The sequence below is a fragment of the Podarcis pityusensis genome (assembly GCF_964106645.2).
Source record: "Podarcis pityusensis genome assembly, chromosome: 17".
NCBI classification, from domain to species: Eukaryota; Metazoa; Chordata; class Lepidosauria; order Squamata; family Lacertidae; genus Podarcis; species Podarcis pityusensis.
The window spans coordinates 14,265,858-14,291,360 of record NC_138042.1 but is presented as its reverse complement, the minus strand read 5'-3'; the positions used below and the strand labels follow the sequence as shown (position 1 = coordinate 14,291,360).

Here is a 25,503-nt window from a genome sequence, read left to right as displayed (position 1 = left end):
GTTGGGGCCAGTACTGAAAAGGCCCTGGCCCTAGTTGAGACCAATGTAACCACCTTGTGACTTGGGACCTCCAAGGTGTTGTCATTTGTGGACCTTAAGGTCGTCTGCGGGGCATACCAGGAGAGGTGGTACTATAGGGACGTGGATCCTAGGCGACATAGGGCTTTAAAGGTCCAAACCAGCTCCTGACCCTGTACTCCACCGGGAGCCAGTGCAGTTGGTAAAGCACTGGATGAATGTGATCTCACGGCAAGGACCCCGTAAGGAGCCTCGCCAGGCATTCTGCACCTGCTGGAGTTTCTGGGTCAGCTTCAAGGGCAGCCCCACATAGAGCGAGTTACAGTAATCAAGCCTGGTTTCTAGAAGCGCCTTGAAGCAGGTTGCAATGTGCAAAGTTGCAGAGGATGCTTGGTTGTGAGACCACTAGCCACCCTGTCTGACTTTGCAAGGGTATCCTGGAGTCCATTTCTTTGATTACCTGTTGCAGCCGTTTGGCACAGCAGGACCTCTCAAGTTGCCGCCGCAGGGCCCCGATAAGGAACATAACACGGCAATTTGTGTTTCCTTCGTAGACGGTGGGCCATCTTGTCGCTGCTGTGCTGAAAGAAAATGTTTCGTCTAACAAGATAAGCCAATCCACTAACCAGGTTTGTTTCGTTGCTTTCGCCTTCTCTTTCCCGCATCAGCCTGGCAGCTGACTTTGTGGCATTACATGATTGAGCATCAATCCTGGTAATGTTAAGTCTTTATGGCTGAATGGTAATTCTTTGCAAGGTTTTTTGTGTGTTTTTTTAAATGAGGTACTTAACAGTACGAGACTTCATAGCCATCATGACAGGCTGTCTGGAGAGAGTGGGATCTATGCACGCCATATACCGTATTTTTTGCTCCATAAGATGCACTTTTTTCTTCCTAAAAAGTAAGGGGAAATGTCTGTGTGTCTTATGGAGCAAATGCGAGGTCCCTGCAGCCGAATTGCCCAGGGGCAAAAAGCAGATCGTGCTTTTTTTTTGAAAGAGGGAAGTGGGTATTGAAACAAAGCCGCTGATCGTTTGTCGATCGGGGAGAGTGATAAGGGACGCTAGAGATAAAGGAGGCTGCTTGGGAGGGGGGAGGTAAAGTCAGCAAACTTGCAAAGGGGGGAAACAGGAAGACTAAAGCAATAAGGAGAGAAATGAGAAGAAAAGGAGGAGCAAAAAACTGTTCCAGCTAAGGAAAAGACACTAAGGCAAACAGGAGGGAAGGGAGTGTTGAAAGGAAACAGCTGATCGGTGGGATCGGGAGAGAGATAAGGGACGCTAGTGATAAAGGAGGCTGCCTGGGAGGGGGAGGTAAAAGCCCATGGATCCTCAGGATTTTTGCATTGGGTCACCCCAAATTCACCATCAGATCACATAGCATGTCCATGGCTACAGCCTGCACCAAAAAAACCAGGCATCTACTGTTTTGTGGGGCTGCAATGGTCAAAAACGTGGTTACAAAGCACGGATCCACATGGATTCTCAGGATTTTTGCATTGGGCTACCCCAAACTCACCGTCAAATCACATCTCTGTGGCCACAGCATGAACCACAAAAATCATACATCCACTGTTTCCTTCAGAATATTTTTTTTCTTGTTTTCCTCCTCTAAAAACTAGGTGCGTCTTATGGTCAGGTGCGTCTTATGGAGCGAAAAATATGGTAAATGCTGTGTAAGATTCGGCATGCTGATAATTTTTTCAGGTTGTTCCTTGTGCTGTTGTTCTTCTTCTTCATGAAAAACAAGTGGAGCTTATCTTTCACATCTGTTGCAGAGTTTTACCCCTTCAATTAGGGTTTTTTTAAATAAGAGATGAATGGTTTTCCTCCATTATCTTCTGTTATTTTGCATTAAATGCCACAGGCGGCTTTCCCTGGGAGCTGCTGGCATCCATCTGTCTAAAGAGACAATGGAGTGCACCTCCGAGGGTGAAGTCAAACCGCTATGTTAGCATCACTGAAGTGACCTCCCTGGGGTTTAATCCTGGGCAGTGCGCATGGAGGTCCTGGGCTGCCCAGATGACAAGACCCCCCTCTTGGCCTCTGTGGCGTTTGCCATCCTAGGTGTGTGACATCATACTGGGTTCATAAGGACAGGGTTAACTAATTGTAAAATGACTAACCTATAGGAACCCAAGGGGAGGAGTTAGAGTTGTTAAGAAGTCAGTCTGGAGATAGAGAAGAGAGAGGGAGGATAAGTCTGTGGGTTGGGCTAGTCTGATGTGAGAGAGTGAGAGAATCTGTTAAGAGGAGTCAGTCAGACAGTTGAGATAATCAGTCAGAAGGTATTAGGAAGGTATAGGCCGGTAAAGAAATGAAGGTTAAGAAACTGACAAGAAAATGATCTGAGAAACCATAAACTTGTTAATGCTTATAAAATAAACTTGTTTATTTGGTTTAATTTTAACAACTGTCTGGACTCAGTGTGTACCCGAGAGTAACGGGTTGGTGGCAGTGGTGGCAGCAAGCACAGTGGTGGCACAGGGATCAATAGACCGTCAAACGTCCGGGGACCCTGTGTGAGCGCCACAGCCTCACTGATGGGGTCCAAAGAAAGCAGAGCAAGATGTTTGGCCCATCTTGGTTGCAGGAGTTGACGGAAGGAGGTGTACAAGGTGCCATCCAACTGTCTTAGGGACTTTACTCCAGATTTGCGTAGGGTTTACTCCTCAGCCTTTTGTTCTCCCGAAGATAGCCCACAAGGCAGAGGAAGGGAACAAGAGTTTTCCTTCTCCTAAATGGCTTTCAATGCAAGAACAATAAATTGACTGTCAAGGTTCGGCTCTTTCATGACACCAAACACCATCACCATCATTATTCATCATCATTTTTTATTTGTATGCCGCCTTTCCACAGTTAAAAAACAATGCTCAAGGCGGCTTACAGCATAACAAGATTTACATCATTACAAAAGTCATAAACAATAAATAAACCACGTCAAAAAAATACACAACCAAATGGGAAACAATTTGCACATAAATCAAAATCTAAAACTAAGAATACAGCATTAACGTCACAGTTTAAAATGACATAGGTAAAAAATAACAGCAATTTAAACAAAAACAAGACAAAACGGAGCCTTCTCTCAGCTGCCTGAGATGGATGCAGGGCTGGATTTAGGTTTGATGAGGCCCTCAGCTCCTGAAGGTAATGGGGCCCTTTCTATGTCCAGCAGTCCTTTGTCAACAACAAATGGTCGCTATTTTTTTGTGTTGAATATATGCTTATATGGTAATTTATGGACCTCATAGGTGCCTAAAGCCATTTGCACATAACAAAATATGTATTTTATCAAAGTAATTGTTGAACTGAAATACAATTAGTAAGAAGTATGCAACCAGTCCATGCAGAATGCAGGCACCCTATATATAGGTAAAGGTAAAGGGACCCCTGACCATTAGGTCCAGTCACGGACGACTCAGGGGTTGCAGCGCTCATCTCGCTTTATTGGCCAAGGGAGCCGGCGTACAGCTTCCGGGTCATGTGGCCAGCATGACTAAGCCGCTTCTGGCGAACCAGAGCAGCGCACGGAAACGCCGTTTACCTTCCTGCCGGAGCGGTACCTATTTATCTACTTGCACTTTGACGTGCTTTCGAACTGCTAGGTTGGCAGGAGACCCTATATATAGTAATGAGCAAACCAGTGATATTTTAGGGAGCAGGCAGGGCCATGACTTACATCCTAGGAGCCTACACAACACAAAACACCATTGCTGTATGTAGGTTTTATTTTATTTGTTTTTTATCTTGTATTTTGGAAATGTACATCCAGTTTTTTTTCCTTTAATTTTTTGGGGGGGCCCCCAAGAGAGTGGGGCCCTAAGCTAGAGCTTGTTTAGCTTATACGTATATCCGGCACTGGATGGGCGCCTGATGGGAGGGGTGACCCTGGTTAAAACCTTTTGCCACAACTTGAGGGAGTTCATAGAGCCAGCTGGTAAGTTGGCACCATAAGCTGCAGCTGGAGAAGCGTCCCAAGGAACCTCTGTCCTGTCGTTTTGTGGAGAGAAATAATATTTTCAGTTGCATACCAATTTAAGGAAGCAGAAAGTTGCTGTGTTGGTAAGTCAGCAGTCTTGAAGGAGTGTTCTTGATTTCAGACCCCTGCCTTAAACTTGCTCTGGGAAAAGTGCTGCAGTGACAACGTGGTTGTCCGAACCTCGTGCTGTGAGGCTCTGGTGACGCTCGTCTCCCAGGATCACGCAGAACTCGGTTATGTTCTCAACGGAGCTCTCAACCTGATTCCTTCTGCCAGGTAATTTGCGGGTTGTTTGCATCGTCCATGCCGTGCCCCTCTTACGCTTTAAAAAATAATTTAAAAAATGTTTCGATCATTTTTATTCAGCACATTTGTTCCAGCTTAGCTTGTACCCATGTTTGCACCATATTCATCACATGGTAATATGTGCTTCTCATAGGCATAGCCAGGATTTATGTGGAGTTTAGAGGGACCCTAAGAGTCATCTAGTCTACCCCCTGCAATGCAGGAATCTCAGCTCAAGCATCCATGACAGATGGCCATCCAACCTCTGCTTAAAAACTTCCAAGGAAGGAGAAACTACAACTTCCCAAGTCTTTTGTTCTGAACGGGCTTTTTACTTAGGCTTTGAAATTCTAGAATTTGTACAGTTTAAGCTCTGGGACTCCTTGAAGTGACACTTCCAAGTTTTTCGCAACAATATAGAATATTGTGTGCTTTTTTTTTCTTTTTTAAAATCTGAAGACCAAGTTTTTGGCTGTATAGAGAATACTGTTTGTTGCTCATCTCTGTGCTGTTCAGTTATCATACTTGTATTTCTGCCCTTCCTCCAAGAACCTTAGTAGACTATGTAAGCTGCTACTTATTGGTCAGCCTAGAGAACTTTACTGCTGTCAATAGAAAATGTGTTTTGTTTTGTTTTTGTCCTTGACATGTCAATAATAATAATAATAGACATGTCAATAATAATAATAATAATAATAATAATAATAATAATAATTTATTATTTCTACCCCGCCCATCTGGCTGGGTTTCCCCAACTAATCTGGGCGGCTTCCAACCGAATATTAAAAACAATACAGCGTCAGACATTAAAACTTCCCTAAACAAGGCCGTCTTCAGTTGTCTTTTAAAAGTAAAATAGTTGTTTATTGCCTTGACATCTGCTGGGAGGGCGTTCCACAGGGCAGGCGCCACTACGGAGAAGGCCCTCTGCCTGGTTCCCTGTAACCTCACTTCTTGTAGTGAGGGAACCACCAGAAGGCCCTTGGAGCTGGACCTCAGTGTCTGGGCAGAACGATGGGGGTGGAGATGCTCCTTCAGGTATACTGGGCCAAGGCCATTTAGGGCTTTAAAGGTCAGCACCAACACGTTGAATTGTGCTCGGAAACCTACTGGGAGCCAATGAAGATCTTTCAGGACCGGTGTTATATGGTCTCGGCGGCCACTCCCAGTCCCCTGTCTAGTTGCCGCATTCTGGATTAGTTGTAGTTTCTGGGTCACCTTCAAAGGTAGCCTCACGTAGAGCGCATTGCAGTAGTCCAACTTGGAGATAACCAGAGCATGCACCACTCTAGCAAGACAGTCTGCGGGCAGGGAGGGTCTCATCCTGCGTACCAGATGGAGCTGGGAGACAGCTGCCCTGGACACAGTGTTGACCTTTGCCTCCATGGACAACTGTGAGTCCAAAATGACTCCCAGGCTGCACACCTGGTCCTTCAGGGGCACAGTTACCCCATTCAAGACCAGGGAGTCCTCCACACCAACCCGCCCCCTATCCCCCAAGAACAGTACTTCTGTCTTGTCAGGATTCAACCTCAATCCTGAACAATCAAACTGGCTCAATAGAATTTTCTGTGAACACCTGACAACCAGTGCATTCTATGTGTGTAATGCATTACTTATGGCGCGATCGTATACATGCCTGTTTATAAGCAAGACCCATTGACTTCAGGTAAATGTGTACAGATGTTTGTTGGACTCCAATAGCCAGATGCCCCAGCCAGAATAGCCGGCGGCCAGGGTTGATGGGAGTTGTAGTCTATCTTTGTCTGGAACGCACCATTTTGGCTACGTCTGGTGTATAGATTTGGAGGTTCAGTCTAGCCCCAAGCTCAAATTATTTCGCCACATGCCTGCCAAAAAGAAATGTGAGCCTTGGTGCGCTACATTTCTTTGAATACTGGGTGAGATACGTGGCGGTGGAGGTGTGGAATCAAAGCAAATGGGGAATGGATAAAAGGAAGAAGGCAAAGCTTAATGGGTTACAGGTTTTCTGCTCTTTGCATAGAGAACACAAATTTGTTTTCTTGCTCAAGGCCACAAATTTGATTTCCCACCTGTGCTGTATTATGGGGTCAGAGTCAGAGTTTCCAGGACTGGTACCGTGCGAAACATATTTTTCACCCCTTCTAAACTTCCACAAAATCACATTTTCAGCTGGCTTTTCTCATGCCTGGACCCAGTTAGAAAAACAGAAAACCACCCCACAAACTCTCGAGAGACTTGAAGGCAACAGAGTTTCCCCTAAAGAATAGTTTGTTCTTTTAAAAAATATTTTTTTAAAAAATGAGATCCAGCTCTGCCGACAGATTATCCAAATCGAATTAAGACTTTGAAAACACGGTGTGGGAATGCGTGCCCTATGGTGTATTGAAATAGCTGAGATTTATAGATAAAGACGACAGATTTGGATATGTTTGCCATGTGATTAAATTGACTTGCATAGGACACAGAGTACCAGCTCAAGGACTTCCAACCCCAACCCCTTAGTGGAAAGATCAGAGACAGCTGGTAAAGGTAAAGGTAAAGGGACCCCTGACCATTAGGTCCAGTTGTGACCGACTCTGGGGTTGTGGCACTCATCTCACTTTATTGTCCGAGGGAGCCGGCGTACAGCTTCCGGGTCATGTGGCCAGCATGACTAAGCCACGTCTGGCGAACCAGAGCAGCGCACGGAAACGCCGTTTACCTTCCCACCACTGCGGTACCTATTTATCTACTTGCACTTTGACGTGCTTTTGAACTGCTAGGTTGGCAGGAGCAGGGACCGAGCAACGGGAGCTCACCCCGTCGCGGGGATTCGAACCTAGGCAAGTCCTAGGCTCTTTAGTTTAACCCACAACGCCACCCGTGTCTCTAGACAGCTGGTAAGCAGCTCCAAAAGCAACTTGTATGCCATTACTAATTTTGGGTAGTTCAGTGGAGTGTTTGGGAATCATCCATTACTTCCCCCGAACATCTCAGGATTGCATGCCTGTTTTTGGCACAGTGTTTTCTCTATGGCCCCCTGCTCTGGTGTCCCCCCCCCCCCACAATATTTATTATTTCTTTATTTCCAATGTCCATGTACTTGTTGTTGTTTAGTCGTTTAGTCGTGTCCGACTCTTCGTGACCCCATGGACGCCAGGCACTCCTGTCTTCCACTGCCTCCCGCAGTTTGGTCAAACTCATGCTGGTAGCTTTGAGAACACTATCCAACCATCTCGTCCTCTGTCGTCCCCTTCTCCTTGTGCCCTCCATCTTTCCCAACATCAGGGTCTTTTCCAGGGAGTCTTCTGTTCTCACGAGGTGGCCAAAGTACTGGAGCCTCAGCTTCAGGATCTGTCCTTCCAGTGAGCACTCAGGGCTGATTTCCTTAAGAATGGATAGGTTTGTTCTTCTTGCAGTCCATGGGACTCTCAAGAGTCTCCTCCAGCACCATAATTCAAAAGCATCAATTCTTCAGCGATCAGCCTTCTTTATGGTCCAGCTCTCACTTCCATACATCAATACTGGGAAAACCATAGCTTTAACTATACGGACCTTTGTTGGCGAGGTGATGTCTCTACTTTAAGTCGCCTGCGGGACTTTTAAATTCCTGTTGCACAAATGGAAATCTTTGTGCCTACAGGATGAGGGAATTGGATACCGCCCGTTGTGGAAAAAGTCGCCCCCCCTCCTCCAGCCCCATGCTTTGCACAGCAGTGTTGATAGGAACTTGCACTGATTTTGCTTTTGATAGGAACGTCCACGGTTTGATAAAAATCCTTGTCAAACTGCTGCAGAAGCATGCCTTGAAGGTGAACAAAAGCGAAGAGGAGCCGTTGGGGGAGTTCTATGCAATCAGGTATGTTTTATAAATGGTTCAATTTCTGAGTGCTAATTTGAATGTAACAAGGACTCGTTTGGCACCTAACAGACAGACAAATTTATTATTACAGTGGTCCCTTGGTTCTCAAACGCCTTGGTACTCAAACAACTTGGAACCCAAACACTGCAAACCAGGAAGTAAGTGTTCCAGTTTGCGAACTTTTTTCGGAAGCTGAATGAGTATTACGCTTCCGATTTGAGTATTATGCTGAGGTCTGTCTGTTTTTGCTATTTATTTTGTGTTTTTGTTTTTGCGGCTCTTTTGTTGTTGTTTTTGTGACTGTGGAACCCAGTTCAGCTACTGATGGATTGATTGTGTGACTGCAGTACATTGTTTATTGCTTTCATTTTATGGATCAATGGTCACGTTAGACAGTAAAATTCATGTTAAATTGCTTTTTTGGGGGTTGTTTTTAAAAGTCTGGAACGGATTAATCCATTTTGCATTACTTTCTATGGGAAAGCATGCCTTGGTTTTGGAACTCTTTGGTTTTGGAACGGACTTCCGGAACGGATTAAGTTTGAGAACCAAGGTGCCACTGTACATAAGTTTTCTTGGACTAAAGCCCACACCATTACGTGTTTGTAATGAAGTGGACTCTAATGTACAAATGCCATAATAAATTGTTTAGCCTTTTAGGGGGGCACATCTTAGGGTTTTTCAGAGGCAGGGGTGCCTCTCCGGAAACTCTGTGAATAAAATGGAGCAGAATTTCATCAGAACAGGGAGGAGGTTGTAGTTGCTGCTGATCTTGCATTGCTTTGTACAAAACCTTAAAGCAGTGAAACCTGTGTAATAAATATCAAGTGTTTGCTCTTTTTAAAATTTAAATAAATGGATTTTAAACATGTCTACAGCATAATCTATGTACTTCTGGGCATGCTTCAATGTATATTTGTTGTGTTAAATTTACTTGTGTTTACTGTAAAGAAACCCCAAACCCTTTGAATTCAGTGGAGCTTACTCTCAGGTAAGTGAGGTTAGGATTGCAACCTTAGTTGTTGAATTGTTATTAATTATTATTTTCCTGATATTCCTGATTGTGAGAACAGTGCCACCATATGTGTATTAAACCTCCTCTTTAGTAACTTTTACAATAATACCATTGTTCTGTGCCATTTTCTCTTAAATTTTGTACAATAAGGGCTGGTATCGTACAGTGGTCAAGCATGAACATGTGATCTATGAAGTCCCTAGTTCATTTGTGTTACCAGTCCTGAATTCATTAGGTAGCTTTAAGTAAACTGCTAATCTTTCAGTCCCATTTGCTTTCCTGGAATTTCTGGAATCCTTTACTTAAAAGAAATAGAAGACTGCAATGAGGGGGTGCTACTCTGCATGGCTATTGTGAGAATTACTCTGACAACACATATGAAGGGTGTTGGAAGTTCTGCCTACATAAACAATGGTTTCCTAATGGCTTCATCGGGTATGAACTGATCCCAGCATTTGAAAAGCTTATTTTTCCTCCCTGCTACATTCAGCTGATTCTTCCCTGGCCTTTGCCACCAAATTGTGGAATTAGAATTCAAGGCAGGAAGTAGTGTTGTAAACAAAACTTGCCCTTTTCCCTTATGGGGTATCCAAGAGCCCATATAGAGTCCTTCCATAGGTTCCCTATTGGTAGGAGAGAATAACAGAGACCAGCCAGAGAATATTGACAAGCAAAGCAGCTAGTAAGCTTGATCTTTATTGATCTGTTGCAACAAGGTGCTCCCCTCACCCGCAGGAGAGAGGAGGAACCCCGAAAAATGGCGCGCAAGGCCTTATAAAGACTTTTGAAATTCCCACCCTGTAGATCAAGACCACCCCCAGAAACATCATACATACATTACAGAAGGCGTGTAACCTAAGACCACCCCTCAGATACATCATACCTACATCACAGAAAAGGTGGTCTTAAAACAGAAATTTGAATGTTGTTTTTCTCCTGTCGTCGTTTATCTCCTGTCTGGCAGGTTACTGGGGAGCCTGGCCATTCTTTTGTAGTGATAAATACTTAGTTCCTGGACCAGGTCACAGGCTCACACCCTTTTCAAAAAATAATTAAAAAAAAATCCTTCCAGTAGCACCTTTAAGACCAACTAAGTTAGTTCTTGGTATGAGCTTTCGTGTGCAAGCACACTTCTTCAGATACACTGAAACAGAAGTTGCCAGATCCTTCTATATAGTGAGAAGGTGGGGAGGGGTATTACTCAGAAGGGTGGTGGGAATGGGAGATAGGCAGATAGCTGGGATGAGCCTGCTGACGACTCTTAACGACTGTAATGGGTCTTACAGGAAAAGGCAAGGGGTGAGAAGGTGAGAAATGGCTTAGTCATGTATAATGGGATAAGAATCCAATGTCTTTGTTCAAACCAGGTTTCTCCATGGTTTTAAGTTTGGTAATGAGTTGCAATTCAGCAGCTTCTCTTTCCAGTCTATTTCTGAAATTCCTTTGTAGTAAACCAGCTACTTTGAGATCTTGTATAGAATGTCCTGGGAGATTAAAGTGTTCTCCTACTGGTTTCTCTGTTTTGTGATTCTTGATGTCAGATTTATGTCCATTTATTCTTTGGCGTAAGGTTTGGCCTGTTTGTCCAATATAGAGAGCTGAAGGACACTGTTGGCATTTGATGCCATACACAATGTTAGATGATGAGCAATTGAATAGTCCCGAGATGGTATGTGTGATGTTGTTGGGGCCAGTAATGGTGTTGTCCGGGTGTATGTGGCAGCAAAGTTGGCATCTGGGTTTATTGCAGGCTCTGGTGCCAGTGTCCGTGTTAAGTCTGGTTGTAGTATTATTGTGGGTTAGGAGTTGTTTAAGATTGGGTGGCTGTCTGTAGGCAATGAAAGGTCTTCCTCCCAGAGCTTGAGAAAGAGAACTGTCATTGTCCAGGAGAGGTTGTAGATCTCTGATGATGCGTTGTACTGTTTTAACTTGGGAGCTGTATGTGATGACTAGAGGTGTTCTGTTATTTTCTTTTTTGGGTCTGTCTTGCAGCAAGTTCTCTCTGGGTATAAGTCTGGCTCTGTTGATCTGTTGTCTAACTTCATCTGCTGGGTATTTTAGTTCTGAAAAGGTTTGCTGTAGATCTCTTAGGTGAGAGTCTCTGTCTGTAGAATTGGAACAGATGCGGCTGTAACTATTCAATTGCTGTTCAATTGGAACAGATGCGGCTGGACTATTCAATTGCTCATCATCTAACATTGTGTATGGCATCAAATGCCAACAGTGTCCTTCAGCTCTCTATATTGGACAAACAGGCCAAACCTTACGCCAAAGAATAAATGGACATAAATCTGACATCAAGAATCACAAAACAGAGAAACCAGTAGGAGAACACTTTAATCTCCCAGGACATTCTATACAAGATCTCAAAGTAGCTGGTTTACTACAAAGGAATTTCAGAAATAGACTGGAAAGAGAAGCTGCTGAATTGCAACTCATTACCAAACTTAAAACCATGGAGAAACCTGGTTTGAACAAAGACATTGGATTCTTATCCCATTATACATGACTAAGCCATTTCTCACCTTCTCACCCCTTGCCTTTTCCTGTAAGACCCATTACAGTCGTTAAGAGTCGTCAGCAGGCTCATCCCAGCTATCTGCCTATCTCCCATTCCCACCACCCTTCTGAGTAATACCCCTCCCCACCTTCTCACTATATAGAAGGATCTGGCAACTTCTGTTTCAGTGTATCTGAAGAAGTGTGCTTGCACACGAAAGCTCATACCAAGAACTATCTTAGTTGGTCTTAAAGGTGCTACTGGAAGGATTTTTTTTTTTTATTTTTTTTTGACTATGGCAGACCAACACGGCTACCTATCTGTAACTGGAACCCTTTTCAAACACAGACATACCCTTAAGACAGGATTTGTGAAGGAAAAGACAATGGGGAGGCTTTTCCATTTTCCTTTGACCTTGCAGAGAAAACATTTGGTCAGTTTGGGACAGTTTGAAAATCAAAATGGTTCCAGGTCGGTCTTCCTGTGCTGATCTGTGTATGTGCTTGGTTGGTACACTTATGAACATTTTACATATATCTAAGACCTCAAAATTCCTATCACAGTAGCATGCTTTAAAAATGCATATTCGAAGTAGTTGAGTGTGGTGCTGTGGTATTGAAGAAATGGGCGTCACGGCTGTAATGCGCGGAAACGCATGGCAATCGCCGCCGCTGAATTTACGATGTAGATCAAACTGCAGCTCTTCTGCAGTCAAGAGACATTGGGGTGAGGGGGGGACCTGAAGGCCTCAGGTATTTCAGATATTTGTGGCCTTTGGTGAGAAAGTTCTTTGTTTCTGTCGCCGTTCCGTCGCATTCTTTTGGCTCACATAGGCACCGTGCCACGCAATGAAAGGTCTCTCCTCTCCCTCTCTCTGAATGTGCGATCAGGCATTAAACTTGGGCTCTGGGAGCCATGCGTAAATTATAACTACCTTGAACACATCGCCAGAAAAGCACTCTATAAACGCAGTAAATAATCAAATACAGCTGTAACATGTGGGCTTCTTCTTGTGGTGATAACCTGAAGAAACCCTTTCTGGGACCCCACATTTAAATTCTTCCATGGTCTCCTTGCTGGCCCTAGCAGGACCAACTTGGTCAGTTAGTCCTGGTGATCATTTGATGTCTACTGACTGGGTCCCCCCCCCCCCCCCAAAAAAATGACCTCTGAATTCTTGAATTTTATTGATATTGATGCTGCATTTTATGTTGTACTTTATGCTGTTTTATGCTGTTTATAAGTCACATTTTAATCAGTGTTTTATATTTGCTGTTAGCTGCCCTGAGCCCGGTTTTTAAACGGGGAAGGGCGGGGTATAAATAATAAATTATTATTATTATTATTGATGAGCGTTACAGCTAGGTCAGTGGTTTTCAACCTTTGTGAGTTCACAACTCCCTTGAAAAACCACATTTTTGTGTGTGTGACTGCGCTGTGGGAGCCACTTACCCACTCCGGTTCCGTTACAGGACACACATAAGTGGGGAGACTGGGAATCTGGGACGTGACTGGGAGGCAGCAAGGAGGAAGAGGAGGAGGACTTAAGGAAGGATGGCCGCAGGGAGAAAGAGAGAGATGCAGAGAGATAATAGGCTGCAAGTTAAATCCTCTGTCTCCCTTTGAGTGTTCCTTAGAGAGAAACAGAGAGAGATAATGCAGGAATTTATGGACCTCCTGGTGGTTCTCTTACAGTGAGAAGTGAAGCTACAGGGAACCAGGCAGAGGGCCTTCTCAGTGGTGGCCCCCTCCCTGTGGGAATCTCTCCCACCAGATGTCAAGGAGATGAGTAACCAAACAACCTTTAGAAGACATATGAAGGCAGCCCTGTGCAGGGAAGCTTTTTAATGTGTAAAGTCTTATTTTCCAGCTGGATGGGAATGACATTCCTGATAGGCGAAATAAAAAAATTCCTTCCTGTAGCACCTTAAAGACCAACTAAGTTAGTTCTTGGTATAAGCTTTCGTGTGCATGCACACTTCTTCAGATACACTGAAACAGAAGTTAGAAGGATCTGGTAACTTCTGTTTCAGTGTATCTGAAGAAGTGTGCATGCACACGAAAGCTTATACCAAGAACTAACTTAGTTGGTCTTTAAGGTGCTACAGGAAGGAATTTTTTTATTTCGACTATGGCAGACCAACACGGCTACCCATCTGATTCCTGATAGGGAAATGATGATGATGATGAAAGGACTGTCCCTGGGTCTCCCCATGGTGCCCCGGTGCACTGGTTGACAACCAATGAGCTAGGTGGTTTTAGACATGGATGGCGCTGTGGTCTAAACCACTGTGCCTCTTGGTCTTGCCAATCAGAAGGTCGGCGGTTCGAATCCCCGTGACGGGGTGAGCTCCCATTGCTCTGTCCCAGCTCCTGCCAACCTAGCAGTTCAAAAGCACACCAGTGCAAGTAGATAAATAGGTACTGCTCTGGCAGGAAGGTAAACGGCATTTCCGTGCGCTCTGGTTTCTGTCACAGTGTCCAGTGGTGCCAGAAGCGGTTTAGTCCTGCTGGCCACATGACCTGGAAAAGCTGTCTATGGACAAACGCCGGCTCCCTCAGCCTGAAAGCAAGATGAGCGCTGCAACCCCATAGTCGCCTTTGACTGGACTTAACCGTCCAGGGATCCTTTACCTTTACCTTTAGACCGGACATTGGGAATGGGCTCTTTTGATGGTAAGGCGCATGTCAAACAGCCCTGCTGTGTCGATTTAGCTGCGTGGGACTGCGGACCTGTGCCCCAGTGGCAACACTGAATGACAACTTGTTCTGTGGAGGCAGCTTGCAAAGGAAGCTGTTTAGAATCGTCTCCGCGCAGCTCCGTGTGTGTGTGTGTGTGTGTGTGTGTGTGTATTAATAATTCCCAGAGCAAGTACAGGCTGCTGGGAAGAAACACTTTCTCTAGCCTTGCTTGCCTCCGACTGCCTGGGGATGGGATAATCAGGAAATCATTTGCGGCTGATCTGCGATAACCTTGCCAGTCGATGAGATGGCGGGGTGTGAAACATCAACTGTGCACACAATAATGGCTATAAAGTCCTTTGCTGGTGCTAAATGGCCTATGAGAATAATTAACAACAATTATAGCAGCGGGTCTTGCTTGACCGCTGTAACCCTAACTCGGTAAATCTATTCTTTTATAACACATTTATCTTGATGGGGAAGTTAGGAGTCTTTTTCTCCGCTGGGCTGGATCTAGGCAGATTTGGGGACAAGCCCGATGGGAAAGAAGTTGCTTTTGTTTTGGAAGCCATTTTCAGAGGATGGTATTGGTTTCTCTGGTCTGGGAATCTCCCAGAGCCCTGCAGCTACGAAGAGTCAGCCAAATGGCAGTGACCTTTGAGTTCATGAGGTCATACTTGGCTATCTAGGGTAAGGTTACCAGATTTTTTTCAATGAACCCGGGGACACTTTAAATAAATGAATAAATACTACACGCTCGGGACGTTGATGCTGCAGCGATGGTGGTGGCAGAGGGGCGGACACTGCCTTGACCTCAACCGCCACGTTTCCCCTTCCTCCGAGGCTTCTATTTGCTTTCTCCATGAGCCTGGGCAGCCCGAGTTGTTGGTTCTTCGGTGGTGGTGGTGGGGAAGCGGTGTGCGGTGGGTCAGGCATGGAAGGTGGAGGAGGGCTGAGAGTGGCGGCAGCGGCGTGGCTCAGGCAGCACAATGCCTCCCTTCCCATTGAAGCAGCCCCAATCCCATTCCTACTTGCATGCAAGTAGGAGGGGACAGGGATCCGTCAGCTGGGAAGGGAGGCTTCCCGTTGCCTAACTGAGAGATCCCTGCCCCCTCCTGCTTGCACGCAAGCTCTGATAGGCAGCGGGAAGCCTCCCTTCACAGCTGAGAGATCCTCGCCCCGCTCCTGCTCGCACGCAAGTAGAAGTTGGGAAGCTGCTCTGATAGGCAGCATGAAGCCTCCCTTCACGGCTTAGTTGCTGGGGTCAGGGAAGGTGGAGGCAGCCCAGAAGCTGCATCTTAGAGTCCCTGCACCACCATCATATGGGGACTTCTGAGCAGCTCCTGAAGCCAGCCAGAGCCAACTGCTCCGGGCTGCTGAGACTGCCGCCGCCACGTTTCCCGGGGACCTTAGATGAAATCCGGGGACATTCCGGGGACGGAATTTGTCCGCGGACTTATTCACAAATCCGGGGACTGTCCCCGGGAAACGGGGACGTCTGGTAACCCTAAGCCAGGGTCCTTCCTCCAACAGGCAGGTTCATTTTTGGCATCTGCTTGCAGGATAGGTCCCTTCCAACTGTTGCCTAAAGAATACTAAGGGCATTGGTACTGAATATATTGCAATCAGCTTGGGTAAACCTTTTATTTGGGGTAACGGTGAACATTTTGACTCCATAAAATGCACCCTTTATCTTAAGAAGATCACTGAGAATCTGAAAAGTACAATTGCAAGCTGTATCCAATTTGATTTCGAATGTACATTCATTCGAAAGGAATGTTGTCTATGACAGGCTACATCACCGTCATTGCAGAGAGTGTGGGGTTATGATTATCATGGCACAATCCAGACAAAGCTAAAAATCTGTTGACGTTCCATTGAAATTATGCTTAATGAAGATTGTTGGGGTTTTTTTGGTAATTGTTTCCTTAGTAAGTCTGGAGCCATAATGCAAGATCCTACTACTAAAAAAGCAAGATACAGATAATGTTTTGGAATAGAAGCGGTGCTTTTTTTCTGGGGGTACTCAAGAGCACACACCTTTCTTTCTAGCAGAAAAGCACTGAATAGAAGTACGGTAATTCCATTTTGCAAGCCACCTGTAGGCAAAACTCTTTGACTTGTGCAGTTTTCACTTCTTCCTCTTTATCATAACTGGGTTCTAATTCCTGGTTCTTGTCCCTGGTAAAACACTGTTCTGTTCCTGGTTTTTCCCCTTTTGGGAATGTATTGTTGATGCACTTAACCTCCATCTCCTGGGTCTCTGGAATTAAAATACCTGAGAGGTGGTAAGGCAGGGAGCAAATTGGCTCTTGTGCCTATGCTTTCATTGCATTGCTTCCGATTCCCATAACCATTGTACCAGTGTTAGAAATTCAGATATATAAGCCAGGCACCAAATGGCTCCTTCAACCAAGGTTGTTATTGTTGTTTAGCTGTGTCTGACTCTTCGTGACCCCATGGACCAGAGCACGCCAGGCACTCCTGTCTTCCACTGCCTCCCGCAGTTTGGTCAAACTCATGTTGGTAGCTTCAAGAACACTGTCCAACCATCTCGTCCTCTGTCGTCCCCTTCTCCTTGTGCCCTCCATCTTTCCCAACATCAGGGTCTTTTCCAGGGAGTCTTCTCTTCTCATGAGGTGGCCAAAGTCTTGGAGCCTCAGCTTCAGGATCTGTCCTTCCAGTGAGCACTCAGGGCTGATTTCCTTCAGAATGGAGAGGTTTGATCTTCTTGCAGTCCATGGGACTCTCAAGAGTCTTCTCCAGCACCAGAATTCAAAAGCATCAATTCTTTGGTGACCAGTCTTCTTTATGGTCCAGCTCTCACTTCCGTTCAACCAAGATTACAGTCGTCAAAACTGCCTAGTTGCCAGACGGCTCAAACGCTGCATATTTCAATACGACTTTTTGGTTCCTGAAATTCATTCTGAATGTGCAGATAAAATATAATGGATAGAATTCTACAGGATGTGGTCTTAGTGTGTGAAAATAGCCCAGATCCAAGGATCCCTAGGCATGGACCTCCAGGTGGTAGAGACGTCAGTCAGCATCCTGGCACCTGGGCATCTTCACTTGGTCGCAGGTGGCTGATAGCCCAGTGCAAAATGCGCCTGGCTAACTTTGAACACTACATTACACAGATCTAAGGCATGGCCACACTTCTGTCCAACTGTGGTCACCACAACTCAAAGAGGAAATTGCAGATCTGGCAAATGTACAGAAAAGGCCAGCCAAAATAATCTGGCTTAAAACATATTCTGTATTTCAGATTGTTAACTAGGTATTTTCATTGTGTGCCTTGAGACTTAATTAACTAGTCCCCCCCCCTTTAAATATATATTATTATTTTTTTGCAAATTTATTTATTTGGGGTTTTTTAATTAAAATTTTACAATAACGTATCAACATACAATATAGAAAAAAGATTCCGCAGAATTTCCCGGACTTTCCTCCTCCTCCTCTTTGTGGGTCCTATTGTTAGTCCTTTCCTTCTGCAACTTTTAGAATAATCCAAATCTTTTACATCTCCATTATGTCCAAAATTCACCATTAAACTACAAGTGTTATTCTAATCCCACTAACAAATTTACAATGGTTTTTAAGACAGATTCTAAATTTTCCCCATTCCTTACTGAAATTTTGGTCTTCCGGATTTCTGTTTCTTCCGGTCATTTTTGCCATTTCGGCATAGTCCATCAACTTGATCTGCCATTTGTCTCTGGTGGCTGGTGGGGACTTTTTCTTCTTTCCATCTCAAGACTGAATTAACTACCGTATTTTTCACTCCATAGGGCGCACCGGACCATAGGGCGCACCTAGTTTTTAGGGGGGGGGGAATAAAGGGGGGGAATTATCCCCCCCCAGTTCAGTAGCGGCGGCAAGATTGCGCAACCTCCCCACCGCTCCCGGAGCTTGCGGGGTTAGGGACGGGGGAAGCCCGAGCTTCCCCCGACTCCAGCCCCCAGAACAGGCAGCTATCCGCAAGCCTTCTGAGCGCAGCGGGAGCTCCCGCCGCGCTCAGAAGGCTTGCGGATGGCTGCCTGAAGCCCGGCGAGCGCAGCGGGAATTGGCGCTGCGCTTGCTGGGCTTCAGGCTGCTGTCCACAAGCCTTTGGAGCGCTCTGAAGGCTTGCGGATAGCTGCCTGAAGCCTGGAGAGCGAGAGGGGTCGGTGCACACCGATCCCTCTCGCTCTCCAGGCTTCAGCGAAAGCCTTCATTCGCTCCATAGGACGCACACACATTTCCCCTTCAATTTTGGAGGGGAAAAAGTGCGTCCTATAGAGCGAAAAACATGGTAGTTAATTTGTTCAGGTTTGTATGTGGTCTGCTCTCTTTCAAAGGTAGCACTGCCCTGAAATGTCTCTCCTGCTCAGCCGAGGACTTTGCATCACTGTGTGTTCTCCTGCGTGTGAAATAAATAAGCAGAATTATTTTTTTAAAGCTTGGATTTATGCAACTTGAATGCAGTCACAACTTAATAGTAATTCTATATGAAAAACATGCAAGAAATGGGGAATGCCTGCACCTGCAGTTGTATTTGTTTGTAGGCTAGTCTGGCTTCCACATTTTCTTCTATTTAAGTTTTATTTATTAATTTCCCCCCAGGAACTCTCCTCATCCCTTGATCACCGTTCTTGAGAACAGACCTGACTGCTGGCCAGCTCTCCTGCCGCAGATTACAGCCTTTTTCCAGCAGTGTCCAGAGAGGTAGGGAAGCCAGCAAAATCTACATTCACTCTCCGGGGATGGGAGATTTTGAAAAGGCCACATTGGGGCAACATGCAGTGCCCAAGCCATGTTTATGTGGCCTGTAGGTTCATGATTGAATTCAGGCTTTACAAAATGGAGAAAGAAAATGCGTGTGGGTTTTTTGTGTGTGTGTCTTTGTGATGATAAGAGTCGAAAACTGCTACAGGAACAGAAATTGATAAGGAGATGGAAAGATGTACCCTCTAATTTTTCCAAGAAGTAGGAAACTGAAACCCCTGCTTCCTGCTGTTATTATATTACACCAAGCATAACACAGGGGTGCCAACCTTTTTGTGGCGATGGGCACATTTGTAAACTGAATAAACATTGTGGGCAGCAAACGTACCCCTTAAGTAAGCACACCAGTACCTGATCTGTTGGCTGTAACAGAATTCTTTGAAACAATATATATATATATATATATATATATATATATATATCGTGTGTGTGTGTGTATAATATATATATATATATATATATATATATGCATATGTACATATATATATATATACACACACATACTCTCTCTCTCTCTCTCTCTCTCTCTATATATATATATGTATATGTCAATAGAAATTTACAAATCAAACAATTTGTGTAATCATTTTGTGAGATTCTCTGAATCTTTTGACTTTCCCCCATCGCCTACATGGGTCCTTATTACAGTCATTAAGACTACATATCAATATGTTCTCCACTATTTTCATTTTTCCATACTGTCCTTAAACTTTGTTACTTTACAAGTGATTCTTATAGCCCGCCCATGATTTCCTAAGTAAATTGTAAATTTTCCCCATTCCTTTTTGAAGTCCTTGTCTTCTTGGATCCTGAGTCTCCCAGTTAGCTAACAGAATCCTTCTTTCAAGCCTAATTTCAGTGGAGGGAGGGGATCCTGCGGCCTCGGGGGGGGGGCACAGGTGCTGTGATTCCTGCAATACAGTATTTGACCTATACCTTAACAGAAAGGGGGGTAAGAGAGGGTCTTTTGGTGGTTCCCTCACTGCAGAAAGTGAAACTACAGGGAACCAGGCAGAAAGGGCCTTCTCAGTGGTGGCACCCTCCTTGTGGAACGCCCTCTCATCAGATGCCAAAGAGATAAATAATTATATAACTTTTATAAGACATCTGAAGTTTAATGTTTGATTTTTTATTATGTTTTTATATGTGTTGGAAGCCGCCCAGAGTAGCTGGGGCAACGCAGCCAGATGGGTGGGGTAAAAATAATAAAATTATGATGGTGATTATTTTTTTTTTAATATAATTTTTAATTAGTTTTTTTAACATATCATTTTCAACAGTAATTAAACATACTTTTACATCTTATTCAAATTTTTGACTTCCATCAATCCTGTCTGAAAGTTTTCCAATCTAATCCCTCAGTATGCATTTCTTATCCTCCCTATTACATTTCAAACTCATAACCAATATCTCTATCTTTTTATACTTTGTAACACTTTGTATATTTCTCCTTACAAAACTTCTTGTAATCCTACTAGCGTAATTTGTTGATTACAGTTGCTCTTCAAATAATTCATATACTTCTTCCAGTCTTCTGTAAATCTCTGGTCCCGCAGGTTTCAAATCCTTCCTGTCATTTTGTCCAATTCTGCATAGTCCATTAATTTCGTCTGCCATTCTTCTTTTGTCGGAATTTCTTCTTGTTTCCATTTCTGGGCTAATAATACTCTTGCCGCAGTTGTTGCATATAAAAACAATTTAACATCTTGCCTATTAATGTCCTGACCTACAATACCAAGTAAAAATGCTTTTGGTTTTTTTAAGAATGTGTATTTCAACATCTTTTTCATCTCATTATATATCATTTCCCAGAAGTTATTTACTTTTTTACATTCCCACCACATATGATAAAATGTTCCTTTTTCTTTACATTTCCAACATTTATTATTTGTCTTATACATTTTAGCTAATTTCACTGGTGTAATATACCATCTATACATCATTTTCATCATATTCTCTTTCAAAGCATTACAGGCTGTAAATTTTATCCTTTCCTATTCTTCAAACTGTATATTATATCCGAAGTCTTTTGCCCAAAATTACGATGATTAAATGTGTGTTTGACGTATTCCATATGCACCCATCTTCCCAAGGGTTTCATCCAATTGTGGTTTTGTGTTGGAGAAAGAAGTTTGTGATGGTTCAGGGAAGTGGGGGTGAAAACTTTGTACGCTGCCTTGTGTACACAAACCCCACAGTTGGATGCAACCCGATTTCTCCCATTTCCTGTAAATCTCTTCCGTTATCTCAATTATGCTGAAAATCGTGGGACCTCCGATGAAACCTCCATTTGTTTCTTCGCTGTTCTCTGTAAGTTCACCAAATCGTTTTCTCCACCTGCAGCGCGGAGAATTCATGTGTCTCTGTAATGAGTCCTTTCCTGCGATACCTGTACTGTGAGCCTTGCCAGCTGAGGGAACATGCGGAATTGCGAATGGCTCTGCTTGGAGTTTTGCTTCAGCCGCGTGGGCCTCGGAACAAGGAGAAACCTTGTGCCCTCGAGCGCCATCTCCTTCAGCTGCTTTGTGACTTGGTTCCACATTATCAGGTGAGGCATTGCTCTTTCCTAACTGACACCATCAAAGCACTTCAGTCCGTTGAGGAGGGGCAGATGTTTTGCGGCTTGAAGTAGAAAACAAAATGGCGTCGCCCCCGTTCCATGTTCAGAAGCTGAGTGGCCTAGGTTTTGTATCTCATTTCAAAGTGAGGTGCCGTCTTACACCTCACCGGAGGGCAACAGGCTAGCTCAAGGGGTGCAGGGCCTTAGCCCCCCTGTCTCCTTAGCCCCCCCCCCGTCTCTCCCCCCAGCACCTTGTGGGATGTAATCCACTGGGAGCAGTCAAATACATTCCTTGTTTTCCTAGAGTGGACATGCAGGGAAATGTTTGGTCCAGCCAGTCAAAACTTCCTGGCCCTCCTGGCTGGAGCATCCTTCCTTTGCATGTGACAAAAGGTGGGCATGACTTTACCTATCCAGGTAACAAAAGGACAAGTCACGTAACACTCTCTTTTTCACTCCCTTCGTCATTTGACCAGCTTTTAGCTAGGACTGCTCTGCTAGGTTTCAGCTAGCAGCATAGCTATCAACTTTTCCCTTTTCTTGTGAGGAATCCTATTCGGAATAAGAGAATTTCCCTTTAAAAAAGGGAAACGTTGACAGCTATGGCTAGCAGAAGCACTGGGATTATTCCCCCATATGGGGTAGATCCACATGTAGATATTTGTAACTAATTTTGCCTTCAGGGATTCAACTCTGAACTGATGTAAGTAAACTTCTTGTATTGACTTTTTGTGGCATCTGTGTTCTTTTAATAGGAATTCAAGGGAACTTACCAGGAACGTACAATTCAATCTATATAGATTAAACTGTATAATAGTGAGAGGCTCACACGAGCCTGCAACCAGCTATCTGCTGTGCAATTAAAAAGGGCAATGTAACTCTGCTAAGTAAAGGAACTTGCTAGCGCAAGTTAGGTAGGAGATTAATAAACAATATATCCTTTCCTGCCACACACACCTGTCACCTCAGGTGGCTTCCTCATTCTACCTAATGGTAGAGGTGGCTCCGAAAGAGAAGGAAGCAGTATGTCAGACCACAGAAGTATATTTGTGGTAATCAGGTATTCCTCAGGCAGGCCTGAGCTAGGGGACATATATTTTCAAAATCTTGCATTTGCCAACAAATGGATGTTTTGAGCTCTTGAAGTTGCAGGTTGAGAAACTGAGAGTGCTCTCAGCAGGGCGCAGAGAGGGAGGTGAAAGTAGATGGAGAGATGCACAGAAGAGGACAGGGTTTCTGTGCTTTTCGCAGCTGTATGGAAGTGGGAATGTTTGACCCTCAAGCACTGCGACCTGCCAAAATTCCCTTCCCTGCTCCTCTGTTAAAGCTTCAAGAATCCAACTGTGTTTTGCATCTAGTCCTCTGTGTGGAACAGCCACCCTCACTGTTCCCGTTTTCCACTTAAGACTAGCATGGCTAGTCACAATCACTCGACTCACCTCGTAGGGTTGTTGTAACGATAAAATGGGGAGCTGAAGACCCACGTTTGCAATAAATAAATGAACGAGTTTCTCAGTCCTACTTATTTCCCTCCCGCAGCTAAAAGACCTGCCACAGGTCACAGAAAAGCTCCTGTTTTTTGAGCAGCTGGTCCGAAGTCTGCAGCGCCACCCCGCTTTTTGGAAAGCCCAGTTGCGCCAGCTCTGCCTGCAACTTCTATGCGTCTGCGAGGTTTGCTTGCAGGTCACTGGGGAGTGTTCGTCTGTGATTTGCTTACTGGAAGAAAATGCTGAGCTGCTGAAAGAGGTAGGTTCTGGAGAGAGAGAGAGAGAATCTATTGTTGTGACCTTCCAAATCTAATGCTTCTTCCTTTCCAGTTTTATCCAGTCACTAATCCACACCAAACATGCAGCCTCGTAGTACAATTTAAGAGTTTATTTATTTTTAAGTGTGCCGTGTATTTCGGTTCTCAAGCTGCTTTTGCTTCCCGTCCGCAACACTCTAGAACATACCAGAGCAATGTCACTGTCACTCTTTCATGGTAGTAGACATTAAGACACCAAAGGACACTGAGGATTGTTAGTTGTGTAACCAGGAGAACCTTGGGCCTAATTCTGTGCCCATTTGCAAATTACAGGCACGTTTAATCTGTGCGCGACTGCGTTTGTGCGCATCGTGCCGAACCCGAAAGTGGCCCAGAAATGACACAAAGCCTTCTTCCCTTGTGGGTTCCTCAGCTGCTGCCCCCCACCGTTTGCTCCTCTGCCTCTAGCCAGCCCATGGCAACTCATTTGTCCTATGGCACAGAGCAACTTCTGTGATGCTAAATTGTGGCACTAAACTAGCCAGCACCTTAACAAAGGAACCGGTTTGGCAAACTTCATCTGATGCATTCTGCCCTCACAGATGCAGGGTCTCAGGTTCCAGAAGGGGATCCTGACTCATAGAACGATGAGATATGTGAGAATTGTTGGTGTTTCTAGCAGAACTGATACAAAATTAACTGCCTTCTCATCAAAATCAAGGAGTGAGCCAGGAATCCTAAAACGGGAAAAAAACAATCTATGCAGATGAGTTCAACATTAAGATTTTTAGACCCTTTTTTGTCAATAATTTTTATTAGTTTTCAATTGCAAAAATCAAAAACAAACCTCATTATATGCATATTGAATCTAAATACAAACACAAATAACAATTAATCAAATATCCAATTACGGTATATAATTTGGATGACCTCCCGCTTGCTGGATTACAGGTTCAGTAATTCTTCCTGCACTGCTTTATATAGATATATAGATCCTTTTCAGACACATCCATCTTTCCCATGACATTGTTGCAGAAACAGTCCTGGGAAGGAGCTGCTTTCCCAACTTCTCTCGTCAGATTGCAGACATCCAAAGTTACCTGAGTAGCACAGGAAGAAAGAGTCAGTTGCAGTTGCTGCCATGCCCCAGAGTAACATCAGAAGGGACCCTGGGCTATTTATTTTTGAAACTGGGCTTGGACACAGCCCACTGTATTCAACACGATGTGTTTTGGAATACAGGGGTGCAAAACCTTGACAAGGTAGTTTATCTCCACAAGCTGTTAGACTGAAAAGATTTCACCTTTGGTTGTATTCCCCTTGTTCTTTTAGGGCTTTCCATCGGAGATGGCCGTAATTGGATTAGGTTTGCTACTGCTTCAGGCTCCAGCCAGTCAGCAAAAACCAATCTTAAAGCTAGGTAAGGCTTTGTTGTAAAAATAATAATAATAATCTAATAAAAATCCCCCGCTTCTAAATTGTTTCCCTTCATTTTGTCTTGTTATTGTCTTTTTTAATCCAGAAACCTTACTTGGCATATCAAGTCTACTATATTTGGCTTTGCAGCCTGGTTTTATTAATCGGAATGGAAATTAGTGGTTTTCTTATTACCATTATTTAAAGTGTAAAATTATTAACACCCTGAAATAGTTTGTTTGGAGCAAAATAGTTCATTAGGGACAAGAAAAGGTTGATATACATGTTATGTCTTGTGACTTCCATTTACATAGCCCATGGGGGCTTAGAAGGTTTATTTTTGTGTTTCCTTGGGTCTTTGGGGGTTCTTTATATAACTTTTTTTAAAGTTTAATTTCTGTCTAAATTACATTGTAAGCCCATTAACCTGCCCCTGCCCCCCTTCTCTCTCTTGCTTCACCTACCTTACTATTATTCCATAATTTGTGAAGCAAGTAAAAATAATAATAACAACAATCTGGCCTCAGAAGATGATCTCAGGGTCCAGCCAGGTTCATAGGGGGAGAGGCGGTCCTAGTGGCAGAGCATATGCCCGCACTGCCCAGGGCGGGCGCACTCCAGAGGGGGGCATTTTGCAGAGGGTGCCCTCCCAGGTGTGGGATAGCTGCTCAGGTCCCCGGAGTGGCATGCGTGCCCTGTAGCCAGGGCG

General features: G+C 44.4%; 1 protein-coding gene across 4 annotated transcripts in view; it reads left to right on the top strand.

Moving 5' to 3' along the window:
- Nucleotides 1-25,503, top strand: part of FOCAD (focadhesin) — a 141,871-nt gene that overhangs the window by 5,700 nt on the left and 110,668 nt on the right. For all 4 annotated transcript variants that reach the window (XM_080987686.1, XM_080987687.1, XM_080987685.1 and 1 more), the window contains exons 3-9: nucleotides 573-647; nucleotides 4,121-4,275; nucleotides 8,003-8,107; nucleotides 18,913-19,014; nucleotides 21,418-21,622; nucleotides 23,174-23,380; nucleotides 24,711-24,798. In XM_080987686.1, coding sequence (XP_080843812.1) covers nucleotides 573-647; nucleotides 4,121-4,275; nucleotides 8,003-8,107; nucleotides 18,913-19,014; nucleotides 21,418-21,622; nucleotides 23,174-23,380; nucleotides 24,711-24,798 — 937 coding nt within the window. The remainder of the gene's footprint in view (nucleotides 1-572; nucleotides 648-4,120; nucleotides 4,276-8,002; nucleotides 8,108-18,912; nucleotides 19,015-21,417; nucleotides 21,623-23,173; nucleotides 23,381-24,710; nucleotides 24,799-25,503) is intronic.